Source organism: Parasteatoda tepidariorum, chromosome 1, assembly GCF_043381705.1.
Source record: "Parasteatoda tepidariorum isolate YZ-2023 chromosome 1, CAS_Ptep_4.0, whole genome shotgun sequence".
NCBI lineage: Eukaryota > Metazoa > Arthropoda > Arachnida > Araneae > Theridiidae > Parasteatoda > Parasteatoda tepidariorum.
In genome coordinates this window covers 67,825,080-67,839,404 of record NC_092204.1, presented here as the reverse complement: position 1 = coordinate 67,839,404, position 14,325 = coordinate 67,825,080, and the positions used below count along the sequence as shown (strand labels likewise).

General features: G+C 29.5%; 1 protein-coding gene across 1 annotated transcript in view; it reads right to left on the bottom strand.

The window, feature by feature from the left end:
* LOC107450078 (cardioacceleratory peptide receptor-like) overlaps window positions 1-7,087 on the bottom strand; it is an 88,941-nt gene extending 81,854 nt beyond the window's left edge. Inside the window, exon 1 of the mRNA XM_071181697.1 lies at window positions 6,150-7,087. Within this exon, the coding sequence (XP_071037798.1) occupies window positions 6,150-6,272 (123 nt within the window). The 5' untranslated portion in view covers window positions 6,273-7,087. The remainder of the gene's footprint in view (window positions 1-6,149) is intronic.
* Between the last annotated feature and the right edge of the window lie 7,238 nt (window positions 7,088-14,325).

Below are 14,325 nucleotides of genomic sequence, written 5' to 3'. Positions count from 1 at the left end.
TACATGCCAATTGCTCTTTTGACTCTCGACCAGACCTGCCTGGGAGATGTCGTCGAAGTTACTGATGATACCACTTTCAAGACTCTCTCTGACTAATACATCAGATTTTGCGAATAAAAGATTTGATTCACCTAAAAGCCAAAATGTTTGACGTTGAAGGGAAGCGACGAAAGATATTCCAAAACCGTTTCTGGTTCTTGTAAGCAGTTGAACTTTCAAATTTCCTCCTAAACTTACGATAACGAGGAAGAGAGAAATCGAGATCATTGAAACACTATCTTGTGCTGATTGGATAATCACAGATGTTACAGTATCAACGGCAGTATTTAAATTGTCCTGTGTTACTACTGTATCAGTGATCTGAGCTAATTGGGTGAATTTAGGCCAGTTTTCGTGATGATATATGAATGTTGACGGTCTTGGGTTCATGGCAATATTAACGGAATATGAAACTCTAAATGTGAAGTAATCTCTGTTTTGGGGATCATCACTTACAGGAAATTTAGGAGATGTAAGAGAATTGGTGAGCAAAATGCTAAATCAATAGACTAAAAGCTTCGTGTAAGCGTATGAAAATACGTTTCTTCATCTTGATTAGGCAAGCAGAGATTATTGTTCATTATCATCATTGGAAGCTGAAGTCCCCCACAATTCACTATGGCCATTAAAATCCCCAAGCAATAGAAATGGTGAAAGCAACTAATTAATTAGTAAATTTAAATCTGTTGTAGAAATTGAGGCATGTTGAGATAAGTTAATAAGATCTACAGTCAGTAAAACATTAAGTTGAATTCGAGTAACGATGACAACGGAGACTGAGTACATGGTAAATAATTAGAAGTTAAAATCGCACACCACCATTGGATCTGCTGCCATAATCTTAATCATGTCGACAGCAGAAACAATTCCGCAAGCGCTTGATTGTCAATTGTCAGTCGTAATCAAATGCAATTCTTGATGTGCAATACTAAACAATTACAAATAAATTAATAAATTGAATTTAAATAATAAAATAATAAACAATAATAGAAAATTAACAATAATAAACAATTTAAATAATAAAAGAATACCATAAACTGAGCAATTGAACTAGCAATTAAGCTTTCTACCATAGCGTGGTGCTAAAACCACTCGAGAAAAAAAACTTCTTTTATATGCGCTGAGTGGAAACTCTTCATATATTTCTCTATGGTAATGAACAAACCTGCATACAGACAGTTAATATCAAGTTCAGCCTTACCGTAAATATGATTTCAGATAACTTTAAAAAAATAATAATTTAAGCGATGAGTCCGACCTATGGAATCACGTTTACGTTGATAATCTTATCTGACATAACGAATTAAAAAATAATTATACGTTAAAGAATGTGTATTAAACTCCCTTTTTTGTTCAACAGAGCTAAAAAATATAATTTATATTATCTTTAAAATATTTAACAAAAACTGATTAGTTTATAACGGATAATGCTAAACCAGTGTGAAAAGTTAAATTTTCTCCCATTTCTCTCATAGCTGAAATTCTCTTTTTACTTGTACAAATTTAAGGACCTTGTTCTGTTATTGTAAGAGAGAGACACGAACAAACACTCCCTTTTGTTTAATGTAGGTTATATGCATCTTAGTTGGCGATTTTATTTGATTTTTATGTCGTTATTAGATTAAATTTCTTCCAAAAATTCGTTTCTCATAATGCATATAGAATCTGGAAGAACTTTGCTTCAAATTAAATAGACTATGTTGAGCCACACTGTTTCAGTAGTCCTCTTCAAGAGATTAAACTCCAACATATTTTGAACTAATTACGCTTTATATAAGAAACTTTTCTTTATTTAGTAAGTGCAGGTAATTAGAATAAAGTGTAAGCTTTTATTCCACTAAATTGAGGTTTAGAACGAGGTCTTTATCATCAAATTTCGTAATTTTCGAGATGCTAAAATCTTTCTTGGACATTGAACTTTCTTGTTAATATAATAAACTTTAAAAAAAATCATGTGAAACAATTTATATTTTATTGACTTAGAAAATATCAGTTAAATGTTTTATTTTTAAAGTAAACTACATAAATATTATTTTGCTTACTGCTGTTTATTTAGAAACAGGTTTCTGAATGCTTTTTGCTTATTTATTTTTGAAGTTTATAAAGGGATTTTGTGTAATAACTCTCTTGTCTAGTCACTCTTTGCTGTCTTACAACGCTATATTTGGAGATTGCTTAAAATGATAGTATAAAAGTTAATAAACTCTAAATATTAACATTAATTATATCAGAAAAACTACTCAATTTAGAAAAATTATACAAAACTAATAAATTATATCATGAAAAAATATAATTCCTTTTTCATTTTTCTCATCTTTCTAGATCAAACATAATACCAGCATCATCAAATATTTTGACATTGTAATAGAAACAATCAGTGGAATCTCTTAAGTTAGTTTAAAATTCTTGGTGATTCTCACTTTGATTATACTTCAAATTAATTCTTAGCAGTAATGGAAGGTGTGTTAGAAACATAACATGCCTTGCATACTAAGAAAAGCTTATAATTTAGGAAACGTAGTAAAGCATCATTTTGTTCTAGTCCATAAAGGATACGAAAGTTCGAATTTCAAACCTGTGCTGCCGTACAAAAATATTATGTTATATTATATTTTTAAATGATTACTTATCTTTATAAAGTAATACGCGATGTAGTAATTAATTTATATTAATTCATTACTATTTGGGGAAAGTTATTAACAATGAGCCACTTCAAAATGTTTTTAAAAACATTAAAATTTGACAATTTTATAGTTTAGTATCTGTAAATATATATATTCATTTCTGTATTACGCATACATAGTTACAATTATAAAATGTTAAATGAATATTGAAAATTTAAAAATATGTGCAATTCCCTAAATATAAGAAACTTGTCGCTTTCACTGGACCAGAGAACTTCTATAAAGGAGTCAGTAGTTATTTACGTAGTAAAATATTTATAATTATCATTAGCATGATTCCTAAATTCAAAATGCTAATTAAAAAATCCACGCACCACATAAAGTACTTAAAGGCAAATTATGGCGTACAGTATCAATCCAGAATGAATAAATTGAATCATTGTCTAGTTATATATTCAACTAACCCTTATATGTCTTCCATAAAACAAATTCAACGGTATTTTAATGTATAACTTAAAAAGATTGCAAGATATAAGCCTCGATATGATTACCATTATCGAGACATCAACCCATTAATATCAACTCAAGATGGCGCGGTCGATGCATAATATGTTCGCATGTTTGATCATAACAAAGTTTACAAACAAAATGGAAGGAGGATTGTAATCAGAGTTTGTTTTTTTTTCTTGGCGGAAGATGTGTATTGTGCTTTAACATGGCTCAATGAAGGTTACAAGCTGTCGGTACATTATATGTCCGCGAGTTTGGTTGTAACAAAGTATACTAATGGAATGGAAGAAGGATTCTAATCAGAGTTTATTCTTTTCCTTGACAGAAGACGTGTTTTGTGTTTCTTTTAACAATTCAAGATGCCTCAATGAAGACTACTAGCTGTCGGTGCATAATATGTCCGCGATTTTGGTTATAACAAAGTATACTAATGGAATGGAAGGAGGATCCTAATCAGAGTTTATTCCTTTCCTTGACAGAAGACGTGCATTGTGTTTCTTTTAACAATTTAAGATTCCTCAGTGAAGACTACTAGCTGTGGGTGCATAATATGTTCGCGAGTTTGGTAGTAACAAAGTATACTAATGGAATGGAAGGATGATTCTAATCAGATCGAGTTTCTAATCGAGTTAGGTAGCAACAAAGTATACTAATGGAATGGAAGGAGGATTCTAATCAGAGTTTATTCTTTTTCTTGACAGAAGACGTGATTTGTGCTTCTTTTAACAATTCAAGATTCCTCAATGAAGACTACTAGCTGTTGGTGCATAATATGTTCGCGAGTTTGGTAGTAACAAAGTATACTAATAGGATGGAAGGGGGATTCTAATCAGAGTTTATTCTTTTCCTTGACGGAAGACGTGTATTGTGTTTCTTTTAACAATTCAAGATGCCTCAATGAAGACTACTAGCTGTCGGTGAACAATATATCCCTTAGTTTGAATTTAAGGAACAGACGGGGGGGGATGTTATTCGAAGAAGTTAACTGTTTTTCGCTTGAAAAAAGTTATAAGTGTTTTATTTGATGAATATGGCCTTTGATAAAGATTAATATGTTGTCTTTATTAAGAGCCGGTTATGCAGATTTAAATTCAAATGGCATAAACTGAAGTTTTATTTAAAAGTCGCAGAGTCTTCTGGATGCAGGGTCTAGAGGTATTGTGAAAGATATTACAATAAAAATACATTTAAAATTATTTTGACAAAATAAGAGTATTTCAGATTGAACAGTCTCTTTTCTAAATGTTTATTTCTGAAGAGGTATTGTATAGATTTTTAACATCATTTCACCGGTAGCGTTAAACAACAGATCAATGAAACAAGCATCTTTAATGGATCATTCACTTCATTACATTCACTTGAGCAAAAGCCAGTACCCTTTTTTTATTAGGTACGATAATCTTCGTATATAGGGGTGGGGGATACGAAACATAGTATCAATTGAATTGAAATACTTCTCTTATCAAGAGAAATATATGAGCACAGATACAGATAAAATTGAAGCATTACATGACAAAACTTAAATGAAATCAAAAAGTTATTTTTTTTTCTCAATGACAAACTTTTTAACGTAATTGACCGAAAGACATTTAATTAAAAACAGTAATTTCACAAAAATATTTAGTAACAATTTATATTGGTGTGAAAAACAAATTTCAAAAAATATAAGTTATATGTATTTACTTATAATTATACTTAAATAAAATATTGAATATTAATAATTAGGCAAAAAGTAGAAAACGAAACAACGTCACGAGCATTTTAGCAAATAATTAAAAAAAAAATCTTATAAGTAAAATATATTGTTTTTAATTTAACATCATTCATATATTTTAACAATTGCTATTGGAAATATATGGAATGATAAGTTACAATCTGCAATATAAACAATAGTGTATGCTTTCTTAAAATAAAACATATGTATTGAATAGCACAGTTCAATTAAAAGAATAACAACAGACTTCTGACTCTTAATTTTTTTTGTTTTGTGATTCGCAGTACATTTTGATCTAGCAAAAATATTTTTGCTTATACAACTAAAAGATTACTAACAGCAAATAAGTTTTTTTTATACATTTGATCGTATAATTAATAATTTAAAAAAAGTTTATGAGGTAGGAAGCTAATTGTAATTACGAAACCTTTAACGCTAAAACTTAATAAATTTTAAAAAAATAATATCAATTGAACTATTTTTGAGAAATAATAGTTTAAAAATTTTTGTAACTTGATTTTAATGTTCCGTTGCTTTAAATTGTACAGTTCAGTTTTACAGATGTGTCATGAATACATCCAGCATTCCTGTCTGGCCAGTCTTGAGAATGGGCACCTATATTTGAGTACTCAAAAGCTTCCCATTTTTTACACCTCAGTAATTTTTGAAGTGAATTGAATTTTTGCATGATCAAGTATCATCTATGAATAAGCATTTTAACAGGTTTTCATTTCAGAAAACAAGAAAAACAAAAAAACAAATAAAATAAATCATTAAAATCATGAAGGGTTAAAAAATTAAAATTTTTTTACCCTTCAGATAGATAGAAAGTACGTTTCTGGGTCTGTTTGCGCAATTTTAATAATAATTGAAATTCCTAATTTGAATAAATTATGCTTAGTCTTCAAATTACAAGTACAGCAGCTTAAAACATAAAAAATCGGTTATTTAAAAAATTATTTATAGTAAATAAAAGTTTTCAAATGAAGCAAATGATAAATAAATTTGATTGCTGAAGCAATCAGAAGTATTAAAAAATATATAAATTTAATGATCCAATTTCGGTTCTCTTTTATCTGGGTTTATAATGTGAAAGATAATTGCAATTAACGGAAAGCATTACACAAATACAGTAATTGACACATAAAAATTAAAATGTATAAAATTATAAAATTTATTTAAAATTTAATAAAATTATAAAGTTTTTAATATAATGAAGTTTAATTGTGGCAATAATAAATTAAATAAGGAAATATTCTTACCTGGTAAAAATAATAGAACTGAATTCCATCATCATAAAACGTATCATTGAATGACGAAAAGTTATAAAGTCCGGTCAAATTTTCCAAAATATTTTCGAAAGATTCGTCAAAAAAGCTATCCATACTTCCAATATATGCTAGGGCAATCAAATTCTCACTTTCAATATACCATATATCTTATGAAAAAAATTTATTTCAAGAAATATTTATTTTTAAAAAAATTGCTTAATGATGAACTAAGACATATTCTTTACTTATAAGGTAAATCAGTAAAAATTATAAATAAACTTTCTTATTTAATTTATAAATGTTTATTTCTAATTACTATTCTCTCTAAAAGTTAAAAAGAAATATTTTATAATTTATAAAAATTATCTATTTACTCTATAACGAATTGTCTTTCGAAGATAATTGGTAATTTTATAAATAATATGCATTTTGATTTTAAAAAAAAGTTTATTTCATTTTGACAGTTTATTTTGTCTTATTTATTAAATTATCAACTATCATGATCAGTTCTAGAAGAAGAAAAAAAATTTGCTCAACAATCACTTTTGTTAATAGCTGATTATTAATTAGTGTCAATTTAATTATTTTTTTGTTACTTTCAACTCCAAAATATATAGCAGAAATATTTAGCCGCAATTTTATTGAAAAAGTGATTTTAAACTATGCACAACATCTGGAATAATGGGATATTTTTTTTAATATTTTTACGCTTATTTTTAATAAAATTCTATGTAAAATAAATATTAACATAGAATATGAAATAATAATAAAAAATTAGTTTATATTTTAACTTATTCAGAAACAATGGAGCGTAAGGTTTTAAAAGAAATAAAATAGGTGATGCATCAAGAACTTCTGTCCTAAACGGAAACAGCTTTCACTTTGAAATTCATAAGAGTTACAGAGCGAACTGAGAGCCCGCGCATCTTCTTCGATGATTTTGGAAAAGATGATGTTGTTACTATAGAAACGCGAATGTTGTCACGATCTCAAAGCATCCGATTCGTTGTGTTAGAAACTCCCTTTTGTGACGTAAATCACGTCACACTAGTTTTGTTTTCAAACAGATTGTGTATTTCAAACTTAATTTTTTTCCCCTTACTATTGTTGGAGTATATATAGATATTTTTATTGGTGCAATTTTTGAATGTGACTGAAGATATTTGTTTTCTTTATAGGTATAGTATTTCCTTAGGTATAGGGCTAACAATGTTTTGTTTTGCGTCCAAAAAACGACTTTCTTCTTTTTGTACTTTTATTACCTTACATGGAATAGTAAGAATTGTAAAAAAAATCTGTGTTCTCTTTCAAATATGTCAATATATCCACCATTCCGTTAACGTTATTTAAATATTGGAATTTTCATCTCTGAAAATCTATTGATAACGATATAAAATTGAATTTGTAATAATGACAAGAATTAAAACGCTTCTATACGACGCATAAAAAGTCTTTTAAAACTTAATGACGTTTCTGGTAAATAATCACAATTCTGGTAAAGCAGACCAAAGCATACGGTTACACGGTCATTTAATAATTTTCCGTTCATAGGGTAACGGTTTACTGGAAATCCTAGTTTTTCAAAATCATAGTTCTTATTACCTCACATTTAGTACAAAAATTAAGAACTGAAACGTCAATTTAACCGAATAAATGGCATTTATGCCATGCTCTAAGGTTTCACGATAAATTGCCACATTTTATCACAGTTAGCAAGTACTTATCTCTTATAAAACCATATTTTACTGTTTATAAATCCATGTTTTTTGCTTTACCGAATTGCTACTGTAAAAATTACCTAGTCACATTTACAAGTTATTTTTATATTAACTACCATTTTTCAACTCATATAGAAATTACGATTTTTGTTTTTGATCATAGGATGTTAACAGTTTGAATTTTTATATATATGGTAAAAACATAATTGAAAAAAGAAGCTCTCTATATCGATGGAACTGGTATAATAATAAATATAACAAATCTAGCTGTAAATACGGGAAAATAAAAACGCATGGGTGCTCTCGAAAAATTTAAATTTATTGACAGTGAAAAGTGCATTATATATATGTTATGGTTATAGTGATAAATCTGTTATTATTAATACAAACCGGTCAAAATTAATAATTACCGCCTCTTTTGGTAAAAATGAGAAATATCGCAAATTATTCATTTAACTGGTTATTATTGATAATAACTAATAAAGTTTGATCAATGTGATTAAACGGTTTAACCAGTCAAAATTAATAATAACCACAACTTCTGATCAAAGGGAGAAATAAAAACTCAAAAGAATGACATAGACCAAACTCCATTGATATTATTAATAATATGTTATGAAATCGCTTAAATTATTCACTATAACCGGCTTATGTTGTTAATATTAATATTGTACGGTTAATTTTAATGATAACCAACTATTCACATTAACCGTAACATATATAGAATTATTTAGTTCCAAACTATAAAAGTTGCCATTATGGAAGAAAAAAAATTTCCTCAATGTATGAATAATTAGCATTTCTAAATATCTAAAAGTAGTTAAAAATACAGGAATATACAACTTTTCTAGAAATAACTATAACAAATTCTAGGCTTGAATATTGTAAGCAGATCTAATTTTGCATCGACTTCAAAACAGATTTATAAAAAATATCTCGGGTGGAGAAATTGATCATGGATCAAAGTTCGTTAACAGACGAATTAAATGTGGGAAGTTAGTACCATTTTCATTAAATATACAATGTGATTCTAATTAAAATTACGATTTCAAAAATCGATAATTTAAAAACTACTCGTCTGAAGGACCTGATAATTTATCAGAGCAATCGGGAGGCAAAGGAATTTTGTTTGGCGAAGGAAAAATTTAGTTCCAAAGTCTACCGATAAACGGCGCTATCAAGGTTCACATTGTCCATACAATGTCACATTGTCCATTGCCTATCAAGGTCCATAAAAATGCAGAGCATCAGCTCTTTGCCTGAATGTTTCATCATGACTCTGACAATGAAGGGTCACGCTCTGCTTTTGTAGCTTTTTATAAGAACGATGAGTGTTCATTTGCAGCTATTAGGAAGTTTCAGACATTAAAATTCATAACCAACCAATTCATTCCAACAACCACAAATGGTCTGAGAAAAATGACTACTAAATTCGAAGAGACCGGTTCATTTGACGTGAAACGTGGTAGAGGAAGGAAACCAGTTTCGACCAGATGTGGCTACAGCATTATAAGAAGAGACGAATAGTGATGCTGAAATCAGCGATGATTGTGGAATTGGCTGAATGCTGGGTAAGTCAATCAGCACGGTGAGTAAAGCTCTACGAAACATCTTGAGCAGTTACCCGTACAAGATAACTAACGATTGTTTTCCCGGATGGAGGTGGACAAAAAAGGCCCATGGAACATTCTATGGTCTGACGAAGCCCTCATCCATTTGCAAGGTTCTGTAAATACGCAAAATTGCAGGATATGGGTAACCTAGAAAACGTTTTAGCTACAGCCATTACCTCTTCACTCTGAAAAGGTCACTGTGCGGTACGGAATAACGGCAGCGTTTATCGTCCTTCCGTTTTTCGTCGAGGAGATCTCACCTGCGGGTCTTGTTATCTGCCCCGTTACTGGCAAGCTGTATGAAGCACTTTCGAGTAACCATGTCCTTCCGGCATTTCAAAAGCGTCAGTGTGTGGATCGCGGTATTCATGCAAGATGGCGCTCCTCCGCACATTGCACTGCTGAGTGCTCATTTAAGAGATGAGAGGATCATAAGCTGCCCTTCTCCAATAGCGTGGTAGCCACTCCCCCCCCCCCAAACTTAAACCCGTGTGATTTCTGGCTTTGCGTTTACCTGAAGAATGTTGTTTACAGCCGGTGGATTGATAATCTACCAGACTTGAAGACAAGCTTTCCACACCATATCCTTTGCATCAGTACAGATACACTCCGATCTGTAAAGCCGTTTGCTCTTCCAATTAGTAGCGGAAGACAGTGGAGGACAAATCGAACAACTTATGCCTTAATCATCAGTAAGATGTTTGTTCCACGGAACTTTTTTTTTAGCATTATCTCTGTTGTCTCTGTAAACACACATTATTGACCTTTCGCTAATAAATGTTTAGTAAACTCTTACACTCTATTGTTTCCTTTTGGCTAACAACATTACCGTGTATAGCGATTTCCTTTTTGGTTTTTAACTTGACATTACCCAGACAGAGACATCTATCGGCAGGTTTTGGAGCTATTTTTTCCTTAGTCAAGCAACTTCCATTGCCTCATGATTGTTCTGCTAAATTGTTAGGTCATTCTGAGGAGTAGTTTTAAAATTCTCGATTTTTGAAAAATCGTAACTTTAATTATAATCACCCTACTATATAAACGTGTTCAATTTATTCAAAATGAAAGGAAGGTTGACCCAATGCAGGAACCAGAATTTCTGACTCGCGGGTGGAGATCAAAGTTATAATTCTAGGAAGTTGACCATAAAGTGCCGATCCATAGATTGTTCTATCGTTCGATATCATTAATGCAATATTAAAATAATATGAACGGATCAATCACCAAGTAACAAACCATCACGTTTATAATCATTTTTAATATTTTTCTTTTCAACTTTTAGAGCGTCCCGCAGTGGACTGATCGCTAAGACACGGTTCCCAGCAGATCACCGAAGTCAAGCATCACTGGCTGCGGTCAGTGTGCGGGTGGGTGACCACTTGGATCAGTCTGCGTAGGGACCGAGGGTGAGCGGTATTGGTCCTCGTTAAACTGTGCTACCGTAAAGTGCTCGACTTCGCGCGCAGGTCGTCGGGCTACCGAAGCGGGGGTGGCATCCCCTCCGCAGAGGATCAAAATTGTGATGGCATGTCTTCGGATCATCCTCCGGGATGTTTCCTAAACCGTCGCCAATAGCTCATTGTGCAGCTCTAGTGCGACGTAAATTAACAACAACAACAACTTTTAGAGCAGAAAACGAAATTTGAAGAAATCTCAATAGTACTTTAAATTCCAGAGTTAGGATTGCGTGCAGATTTGTGTTTTATAGCAGTCCATAAAAAAGGATAAATGCGAAGTAATTTTATTATTTTAATAATACGGCATTCCTTTTTTTAAAACATGCAAAATGTATCTGGCTCTATAGCAACACTAAAAATCTCAATAATTTTGATTGAAGCGTTCTGTAATGATTTCAGTAAAACAAACAACACAATATGGTTTCATAACAAGTGAAAAAGTTTGGGAAATGAATTAAAATTTATTAACTTTATCATGATTCTTCAAATAAAACCATGATATCATGGCATAAAAGCCTTTTATTTGTTCAAATTTACTTTTCCGTTTTGTATTTTTTTCTAAATGCGTCGTTATAGGAGTTAGTATAATTAGATAGGAGTGTGATTTGATTTAATGTTTTAATTTTTCGATATGTTTACTTACCTTTAATGTTTCAATTTGGCCTTTGCAATTTGAATTTATTTTTGATTAGGTTATAGGAGCTATAATTCTTAAAAACAGAGTTTTCAGTAAATCGTGCTGGTAAAACTACCAAATTAATGTTTGAAATGCTTGATATTTAAGTTTTTAGAAACAGGAATTGTTTTGTTTTTAACCAAAAATATCATTATCATAAAGTACGGTAATTTTACCAGATTTTTTTTATGTGTACTAATTTAAATATTAAAACACTTTATTTCGCTAATTTTGTTAACCTAGCTCCCTTCAATGATCAATTATTTAAAAAGAAATGAGGCAGTATTAAAAGATAAATAGAATTGCTTTGATTCATTTGTTGGAAAAGCTGAATAACAAGAGTAAAACCTATATGTTACAAATTGTTTTAATAGAATGATAATATGTAGTGTTTATTAAGATTTTTCAAGCCATCAGAAAGATATTACTTAATTAAAATATGCTTAAATATGAAAAACTGTTACAAAATTTTCTATAATGAGATAATCTGTAAGAAACAAACCAATAAATAGCATCAACTTATTATGTACTGTTAATGTATTATTTAATGTTATGCATTAATTAATGTTTAAAATTTAAAGCAAAGTATCAGATAAATAAAACCTTTTTAATCAAAATTCTAAAATCCATACTCTAAAACTGCCAAGAACAACTAATGACAATATATGCTGCGTAACATTGTTCTGAAAAGGCATTTGACGCTGAAGCTATTAATGTGAAAACGAGATTTAGCTATAGATTTTGGATAACAGCGCATTATAATTACTGTTACAGTCAATTGTTAAATTTCACTAATTATCAGCTTTAGATTGATGGAACAGGCAAGCTTCCTTTAGCCCAAAATTGTAGGGAAAATATAAACAGTCAATAGTTTTGTAATTCTAAATTTAATCTAATGAAATGAATTGAATTTTCTTACATTTTACCAATCTATTGCTTAAAGTATTATTTCTTCTTCTTGTTAAAAATATGTAACAATAAATTAGATTTCTTGAATCTACAAAGTATTCCGCCTTTATTTCAGTCCCTCTGATACTGTTGAAAATCACTGGCTATCATAAAAAATGTAAAATAAATTTAATGAAAGAAAGGATTACAAAATCGAAGCTAAATTTTTAAAAAATGTCATTAAATAGATGGATACGTGTTTGTAAAATTAAAATTTAAAAAACTTCTCAAATACTTTTTATTTTGGTTAAATAGAAGTAATTACTTGTGATTGACAATAAATACTTAAAACATAATTGCATCTAATTTTCAAGTACACTGTTCTATAATTATAGAAAAATTCATTTAAAATATTTTTAAACTTAAATCAATAAAGAATAGAAAAATATTGTCAAACAAAAAAGCACTGTTTTATAAATAGCTATCTCTTTTTTAATATTAATTCTTGTTATTTCTATTTTGCTAATTAAACTTTTTTTGTAGTTCAGCACTTGTATTTAGAGCTTTAGTAAACCGTAAGAAATCTGCTAAATTTACAGAAACAAAGTGTTAGCTGGTGAGCCAGTATAAAGCCATTTATTTCACCGAGAAAATACTGTTATTTGAAAATTGACGCCTGCTTTTTTATACATAGCAAATAAGTACTATTATTTAAATCAACTCTGTTATTTTAATTGTTATAAAAGCACTGTTATTTTATGAAATTGTATTTACGTGTAGAAATGTTTAAAATTATAGTGGCTCAGCCTTACAAAAATGTCTGGCAATTTGACTTAGAATACATAGATTACTTCTTAATCTAAATAGGCGAAACAATTATATCTAAAGACAGATAATTATCAGGCAATGTATCAATTTAACAATGAAGTCTAATCACGATTTTAATGATACGATGTTCAGAACCATAAAATAATTTCTAAAAAAGTAAAAGCGAATAAAGAATACTTGATTGTGCAATAATTTGAGGAAAGAAAGTTATTTTATGATAACCAAAACAATGTAGCAGGAACTAGATTATGAATTGAAAGCTTTAATTCATTTGTTAGAGTGATCCATTATCCATATTATACATTTATAATCCATTTATTTTATTCATTTATAAGAGTAAAAAAGAGAGAAAAACTGTTTTGTGAGAAATAATTTAAGATCCTCAAATTTATGGAGGAAATCTGAAAAAAAACGAAACTTTTTGCAGCAAGCGAGTAAAGATTAAAAGCAAAAAAAATCTCTTTTTGTCTTTAAACAGTTTTTTTCTGTAATATAAAAGTTTTTCTTTTTTGTAGAATTTGCACTACTATTTTTTCCAGTGTAGGTGATATATTAAACCCGAAGTTTATAACTGCTTCAGAGAAAATAAGACCATTTTCACAAGATCTTTTTTAAGCACAGTCACATAGTTAAACTTAAATAACATGTAATTGTGTATAATATAGAACAAAATAACAAACAATCAGCAAATCAAACAGTTTATAAGTAATGAATAAAACTTATAAGGAATACCATACATTGCCTCTGTTAAAAACTACAGCTATAATCAAAAACAGTGTAAGAAACGTTTTTTAAAAAAACGTTATTTAAATTTGTGGAGGTAATTTTAATTAAATCAGTAAAACATCCACTGTATCAATTTTGAATTGTAATTTTTAGAAAGAATTTCGAATATAAATAAATGTAAAAAATCATTTCTTGATTTACTAAGCATACTTAAGAAGCACACCCTCCTTTATTTGCAACATGAGTTTGCAATAATATAAA